Source organism: Atta cephalotes (genome assembly GCF_000143395.1).
Source record: "Atta cephalotes unplaced genomic scaffold scaffold00105, whole genome shotgun sequence".
Classification (NCBI taxonomy): domain Eukaryota; kingdom Metazoa; phylum Arthropoda; class Insecta; order Hymenoptera; family Formicidae; genus Atta; species Atta cephalotes.
This window is the reverse complement of record NW_012130169.1, coordinates 164,801-173,116: the sequence shown is the minus strand read 5'-3', so window position 1 is coordinate 173,116 and position 8,316 is coordinate 164,801. Positions and strand designations below refer to the sequence as shown.

Here is an 8,316-nt window from a genome sequence, read left to right as displayed (position 1 = left end):
AGGAGGAGGAGGAGGAGGAGGAGGAGGAGGAGGAGGAGAGAGAGAGAGAGAGAGAGAGAGAGAGAGAGAATGAGGAAATGTGAGCCGACACTAGTTATTCATGCGTAACAATGTATATATTAGAATTAAATATAGACGTTTCAATCCTGGTATTGGGTTCTCTTCAGTGTATAAAATATGGTTGATAGAATTAAAAAGTAAATGTGTAAATCGCTGCATCTTCAAATCATCGTTAATCTATTGTCTACTTAAAATCTTCAATGTCTGTTATATTTTATCGAATATACAAACTTTAATGTTAGAAAATATTAGAATATATCGTTAAAATAAACGACTCCAAAAAATAAATTAATATAATCAAATTAAATTTATATAAGTCAAATTCACCAAAAACTACGCTTACAGCGTAGGAATCATATCAATTATATTAAATCAAAACGTGATAGTGTCTTGCGTCAAGTATTCGCACCTGTACTGGGCGCAGGAGACACTACAGTGTACCTTTACTTAAATCAAGTTGACAGTAATCATTATAGTCATATCTAAAAATCGGCTGAGCAAAAATTTTTAATAGACTCAATAGCTTGGAATTCCATTATGTAATGAAAGTATCTTTATTCTTTTTCTATGATGAATATTAAGAGAGACATTTCAATTTTTATGTCATAATAGGATAAAATTTTATTAAGAAGTCGTTATGGTCATCGTCGTTGTCGTTCGATGCTCTGCGAAATCGAGAATTATTATTCGAATACACATTTCAAAGCATCCTTCACAGTTTCATACCTAACTCACCTCCACCCTCCACTATTCACCCGAATCCTCCCATCTCTTACTTCCACTCACTACAAAGATTTCGATACATGCCGACACTTATCGATGTGGCCTACACACTCTTACTCATCCACTCACATTTACTTCCTCCATCCTCACCACTCCTCACCCCACTTTTAATATCTACCTCTCGAAATGTTCCATCATGGTTCAATACAATCCAACGCATATCTTAATCTTATCATCCAAATCTCTCTCCCATCCACTCTCACGCATTACAAAGACCTCGTAAACGCCGACACATCCAATAGTTCGACGATATGTTTATTCGACATATTTTTCACAAATGCAAAATTAATATATATATTTTTTTTTTGTATGTTCGTGAGAAAAAATGCCCGATTACTATTATCATCTTTCATAATAATCCCTCTAAAAAAAGGTCATCAGATCTGACTTTTTCTTTTTCGTCGGAGATTTTTTTTTGGAACCAGAGGAAAATCAACGTGCGTATCTCAACAAGAGGTCATCAAAATTTAAAATAGTTATTATTATCTCTGGAGAGCGTTATTATCTCCGGAAATATTCGTTCAAAAAGTCGAAATTTCTGGCCGGAACCCGCAGAGGTTCAACAATCATATATAACTATGATATTTTATCTGATCTGAATATTATTTTCCACAGCGTTAAGTTCTATCTGGATCTATATGATTCTATTTGAACGAAACGAATTGAGCATAAATTGCAATACGGATTATAACATTTCGATTTAGTTTATTATTGAGTGCGTTTCATCTTATCCTATCTTTCGCGCTTTTTAGATATTAATATTGTATTTTTTTTACGTGCTTCGTATGTGCCTCATTTTAGTAAGTGTAGAAAATGCAATGTTAATAAATCCTTTTAGATATTGTATTATCTTTTGCTGCGTCATTAGTGATCGCGCGGATAATTGCAGTTGCTATTACCAAATTTAAAAGTAAACCCAAGTGGTATTATTTTTATTGGATTAAATTACAAAACACAGTATTATTCTTATTGTGTCAAATTAAAAAGTAAAATTCATATAGTGCTATTTTTATTTTTTATTTAATTTTATTGAATAAAATTCAAATGTACAATACTATTCTTGTTATTAATTCTTCTATAGTTTAATTTAATTATTTTTTATGCAAAATAATTAGTATGGTTTATATTAAAAATCACATTATAATACAATTAAAAAAATTACAATACATATGTATATACAATGTGAAGTGCGTTCGAAAATAGATTCAGTTACTGCCAATAAAGGAAGTAAAGTTAGCACCATTGTAAATTATTAATGCTTCGTATCTCTTAGCAGTAAATTGGTGTGTATGTACACTAAAAATAGTATCACTTGAGTTTTATATAATAAATTTTTTTTCATGGAGCACGAATTATTAGCACCTTTTTTATTTTTTTTAAATTTATTCCACTTTATTTTTTAAGTGCAGGGTATAAAGAAAAAAAGAGAGTTTATCTCACTATTCTTCAGACTAGAATAAAATTATTTTCGAAACAATGATTTGTTTCTTCTAATTATACCTACCATACTGTTTTTTTCTTTAAACAATACCTTGTCTAAGGAAGAAATTAAGGTTCGAAGAAACGAGTCTAATATCATTATCGTATCTTTAAAGAAGCAGACATAAAAAAATTAATTTTTCCTATTTATTGGCGTGTATTAATTACTTCAGTATATTCGATCGATTTTAGAATGATGTGGCTAAACCGACGGAATCTACGGATGCAGAATCAACTTCCGTGGTGGTAAAGGAAAGTGAGCAGAACACTTTGTCCACGGAAAAGCCTATACCCATTAAAGATTCTAAGGAAAAGGAAGGACGAAGGGGAATTTTGAATTCCATTCGGATACCTTTGATGTCGTCCGTTTTCTCCAGAAGAAAAAAAGTAAGTGTCTTTTATGCCTAGAGATATTTTCTAAAATTTTCCAATGAAAAATTCCAAGTAGTACGCTATTTTAGCGTTTTGCAAAACGCTAAAAAAGTTATTGTATACGTTTTTCTTGCGCATTGTGTCTACAACAGTCATTGTGTCTAGCAATAGATGTTCTTGCAAAAGATGGCATTGCAATATGTTAGATAAGGACATGCGTTTGAATGAGACAGAACGATAATATAAGAAATGAATTAAACACATGTCACTATTATTGACTTTTTAAATTTGGAATTAGAAAAATCTGTAGTATCGATATCGATCAACTGTCACTCCAATAGTCCCTTAAATTGGCCAATTAATGTGTGCTATCGAAATCTTCCCACACACATATTGTTGAAAGGTCCTCCTTTACCACTATGACCAAGACTTTATAGTCTGCATTATATCTTATCTATCTTGGCATATCTTTAAAATATACTGCGCGAAGTCGCACAATGGTGATACTGCGCTTTCCTATGTGTCCAGCGACATTCCTCTTCTATTTTGGTATATCGAAGCAACCATGTCCAGTGAGCACTTATGTCAGGCGATAGAATAACCCGTCGCACTGCCTACTCTTGCAGATAGAGTTCAATGGTCTCCACAATTTGAACGGTCACGTTATATATATATTGTCTATATCACTCTTATTTGTTCAGAATAAGAAATATTGGATTCTATGAACACATTGTCTACGATACTACATTCATAGCCTATCGATTAAAACCATCGATGTATAAAATGAACTGCTGAGTGATGGGAATAGAAAAACGTGTAAAGTGAAAAGCAGATAAATGGATGTGAGATCAGGACTTCTCGCTGGTCATTTACTAGGAGCGTGTCCTGGTCTTTTTCAATCCAATGAAAATAGTGATCATGGAAAAACGTGTATTTGTTTATATTTTGGGAACGAATGAAAGATGTAGTCTATCAGAAAAAAATTCAAGATTTAGAACAGAAAAACGAACATTAAACAACATTTATTACGATTCATGTTTTCTTATTTTAATCTCGAAACTTATTTTTATATGTTAAAGCCGTTGTAACAGTTTGGCACTGCAGAGACACTCTGTATATAAACTGTTTTACTTGTTAGATCATCCGCACACGCTAGCAAAGCTTGTTGATTTCATGACAGAACAACCTGTATATTAGGTATGAGAAAAAATTCATGGCGTTTTTTAATGCCATCTAACGGAAAAAACGCCACGAACTTTTTCCCTTACCTTAATATTTTCCCTTACCTAATATTTAGATTAGATAAACAAATGGAAAATATAATATTGATATTATAACAAATTAATCTATTTTTCTTTTCTCTAAAATTTTTAGAGCAAATTATCATTCTGAAGAGTGAAAGTTCCCTTTTACAAATTAAAATTTGAGCTTTTTTTTTAAACTAATTCAATTTCTCATTCTGTAGAGTGAGGTTCCAGTCCAGAGAATTTAGAGAATAAGTTGCTATAATATTTCCTTTTTAGGAAATCGATACCGAATTAGGACCAACCGGTACTGCTGGATTAGCGAGTGTCGAAACACTCGACGATGGCGTTTCTGAAAAGAGGCCTATCGTCGATGAGGATGGCATGGAAACTGTGCGACTTGATGAAGAAGATGAAGACAGCATTAAGCGACCAAAGCATCCCCTAGTGATCTATCTATCTACATACAGGACACACGTATCCGTCTCAGGTACGAAGATACAAAATTTAAATTTTCTCGCAATATTTAATTTATATTTATTCGTATTAATTGTTATTGTAAAATTGATATATTTAAATCGATTTATATAGTGGCGACTTTGCTGATGCTGGTCGGCATCATCGTTATTATATGTATCGTCTGCGTCGGACCTAGGAGAATTTCTACCAAACCTTTGAAGAACGACAAGTATGTCGAAGCAGTGACGTCTTGCGGACTGGTGCAAGGTATCTTAGAGGATGGCGCCTACGCATTCCGTGGTATTCCATATGCAATGCCACCGATGGGCAATCGTCGCTGGCAACCAGCTGAATCTTTGAGCCGCATCGAGCACTGCTGGAACGGTACTTATTTGGCGCACAACTCGTCCAAGAGCTGTTGGCAGCGTGATATGCATGGTCTCATCGACGGCGTCGAGGATTGTCTCTATCTTGATGTATTTACACCAATGGTTGGATATGATTTTCCGTTACCCGTGGTCGTAATGATCGGCGCCGAAACCTTGAGTGGCGGTTCGCCCGGAGTGATGCAACCTTCCGCCAAGCTGTCACGCGTTCGCGATATCGTATTCGTACGGCCAAACTTCCGGTAGTATATATTGAACTTATTATAATATATTCTTGCCTTTTTCAATCAAAATTTTTTCTTCTTAAATATATACATATACATATACATATATATATTATTATATACATATATATATATATATATATATATGTATATATATATATATATACACACACACACACACATGTGTACGTGCGTGCGTGCTTGCGTGCGTGCTTGCGTGCGTGCATGTGTACACAAATATATCAAATAAAAAGTATACGTATTTCATAAAAAAGTATAAGTATTTAGTCGATAAAAAACAGATGATTTTGGAGTTTCCTTAAGAGACTCCTAGTCGTTTGTTTTATTAATTCTATGATGCAAAGAAACTATTGTTACCTGAATGACATTTTTGCTCGTTTCCCAAATCCAGAGATAATCTGGAGTTAATAAATATTTATAATTAAGAATATAGCTTATACAGAGTTGCGATCAGGAAAATCAGGGAAAATCAGTGAAAATCAGTGAAATTAAAAAGTATTCAGGAAGAACTGATGAAAAAAACCAGGAAAAGTCAGGAAAATTATTATCGAGAAATTTATTAATCTAAGACAAAATTAAATTATTATAAAATTTTAAGTTTAAACTTTTTTAAAAATTATGAAATAGAATTTTTAAAACTTTTTAAAAAAGCAATGCAAATATTTTTTTATTTTTAATTTTGCAATGAACAATTTGCAGAAAATTATTAACAGACATTGTCAAAAAGAAAAAAACTTAATTTTGCAAAAGTCAAAATATGTATTAATGATGTATTAATGATGAACATTCGTAAATCATTTCTAATTAAAATTAATTAAAATGATAATTAGACCATAGTGTTTTAATGAAATAATTAATACCTGTATTAGTCAAATCACATATTTAAGGTTTCCTTAAATTTATCTTTAGATGCTCTACAAATTATTTTATTGGCTACTGAGCATCTAAAGAATATAGTTTATAAATTTGAGGAAGCCTTGAATATAAGATCTGACTACAAATATAGACAAAAATCTCAATAAGCAATGTGTAAAACAAAGATACGTGTATGTCTGTCGTTTCTTGTAATTAAAAAAAAATTTTTTGTTTAACTCAACGTATCAGTAGTATATTCCATTTAATATTTGCAACACGCTCACTGCAAATCATATTATTATTTACATTTGTAACATTATTCTTTATGGTAAATAATTCTTTGAATATATTTTTTATTGTTCTGTTTATAAAATAAAATATTTTAATATTTTTCTTTGTTTTTATTCAAAGAATCTTTAAGATTTTAGTTAGAGAGAATTTTTTCAAAAAATGACAGGGAAAATTAGGTAAAGTCAGGGAAATTTTTTTTTTTTTTCACTAACAACTCTGTTATAATTAAAAATATTTTATAATAAAAATATTTATTACATTCCCCAGAATGGGAATTTTCGGATTTTTGGCGGTCGAACCTCTCACCAGAGCGACCCACCCTCCAACATCGGGCAACTATGGATTGTCAGACATCATAACAGCTCTTCAGTGGATACAGTTAAATATTGAAAACTTCGGCGGTAACAAATCCTCCGTTACTCTGTGGGGACATCGAGCAGGCGGTACTCTTGCAACGACATTGATTGGCTATCGTCGAGCTAAGAGCCTTTTCTCGAAAGTGTGGATATCCAGCGGTAGCGCGATCTTCCCAGGCAGAGAATTAAATTTATCTGAAGACATAAACCGACCATTCCTTGATTCAATTCGTTGCAGCGACGCTGCCTGTCTCAGAAGCAAGAGTGCCGAAGATCTGATGGATGCTGTGCCAGAGTCGTGGTACGTAGGTACTGTTGGTCTGCCAGAAATGAAAGAAGACTCGAGCATCTACATGGAAAGGAGACATGAGTGGCTCGTTTTGGACGGAACGATTCTTCAGGAGCATGTCGGTGAAATTTTGTCGAAGGACAATCTTATGATAAAGGTAGTGATGGGTACCACCGCGCACTCCGGTACCCCGCTGCAATACCTGTCATCAAATGTCACTCTTAATGCGACACAAGTCGAAAATCTCGTACGAGAATCTTTGCTTGGAACTAGAGGCTATACACATGAAGCTCTGAGGTGAGCGATCTGATTACGATTAATGGTCGATGTGATGTATTTAGATTATTTTTTAATCTTTTTCTCAAAAGTAATAATAAACATTGCATATTGTGTGTACTATTTTCCGGGTGTATATCAGTTGCATACAAGCCACTTGCGCACAAGTCAATCACAGCGCCAAAAAAAAATAGAAAAACTCCTTATGCAGAAGTAGCTGTGATTGACAGTGGGCAATTGCTGCAGTTTGTAAGTGAATCATTCCCCTATTTTCCAGACACTACAATGCTACGTTGAAGGGATTGGTCACAATGATTTCCGATATTCGTGTAGTATGCCCGCTATTGACGCTCGCCAGGATGAACACCAACATACCATTTTACGTAGCCACTCAACCACGCCGACAGCATTTGGCCGATCCTGACAGTGACGCCGCGGCCATTCTAGGAACCTATGGTGCTGTTACACCCGAGGAGAAGAGACACGTAACAGCTATGCAACAGTTATTTAACCATTATGTGTGGCATAATGAAGTCGTGCAGGCTGATCGGTCTGGCGCGAAGAGAGTCTTGATTGTTGGTCAAGACCCACTGCTCGCGCAAAGTTATTCGAGTTGCGATTTTTGGATAAATAAAAACATCGTACCTAAGTGTGGGCGGGTCGATTAAAAGGCTTTTATTATCGTCGTGCAAGTTTATGTAGATCTGTAAATTTGCACTTGCGCGTAGTGTGGCGCGTATTGTCCATTGAATTCCCGCGGACGCTAATTTTCACAACACAAATACTTTAACTTATTTTAAACTTTGACTATTTTAGATGCGATAAACGTTCATTGAGATTATGCAAGATAATGCGATAAATGTTCATTGAGATTGTGCAAGACGATCAAAGATCATGCCTTTGTGGACATATAATAGTACCTGTTTAATCATGACAATTAATTAATGTAAAGCCAAAATATAAAATAGTGATTTTTTTTTTTTTTTTAAGAGAGGTGAAGAAATTTAGTAGATATCCGTATATGCCGACGTGAATTCGTTCTCAATGCTAAAATATGACAATATTTTGCAACGAGAAACATATGTTATTCTTTATGTCTGAGACAAACGTATGTCTGGCCATAAAACACGTGGACTTATCTGTATGTGTATAAATGTAAATCAAATTGTAATATATTTATAGGGCAGCAAAGCTTACCGAAAAGAAAATGCATAGGGGGGC

General features: G+C 33.9%; 1 protein-coding gene across 1 annotated transcript in view; it reads left to right on the top strand.

The window, feature by feature from the left end:
* The window catches only part of LOC105625040 (neurotactin), an 11,814-nt gene extending 4,051 nt beyond the window's left edge, over nucleotides 1–7,763 (top strand). The window contains exons 2-6 of the mRNA XM_012206383.1: nucleotides 2,515–2,709; nucleotides 4,218–4,428; nucleotides 4,530–5,025; nucleotides 6,442–7,116; nucleotides 7,373–7,763. Coding sequence (XP_012061773.1) covers nucleotides 2,515–2,709; nucleotides 4,218–4,428; nucleotides 4,530–5,025; nucleotides 6,442–7,116; nucleotides 7,373–7,763 — 1,968 coding nt within the window. The remainder of the gene's footprint in view (nucleotides 1–2,514; nucleotides 2,710–4,217; nucleotides 4,429–4,529; nucleotides 5,026–6,441; nucleotides 7,117–7,372) is intronic.
* The last annotated feature ends 553 nt before the right edge of the window (nucleotides 7,764–8,316 follow it).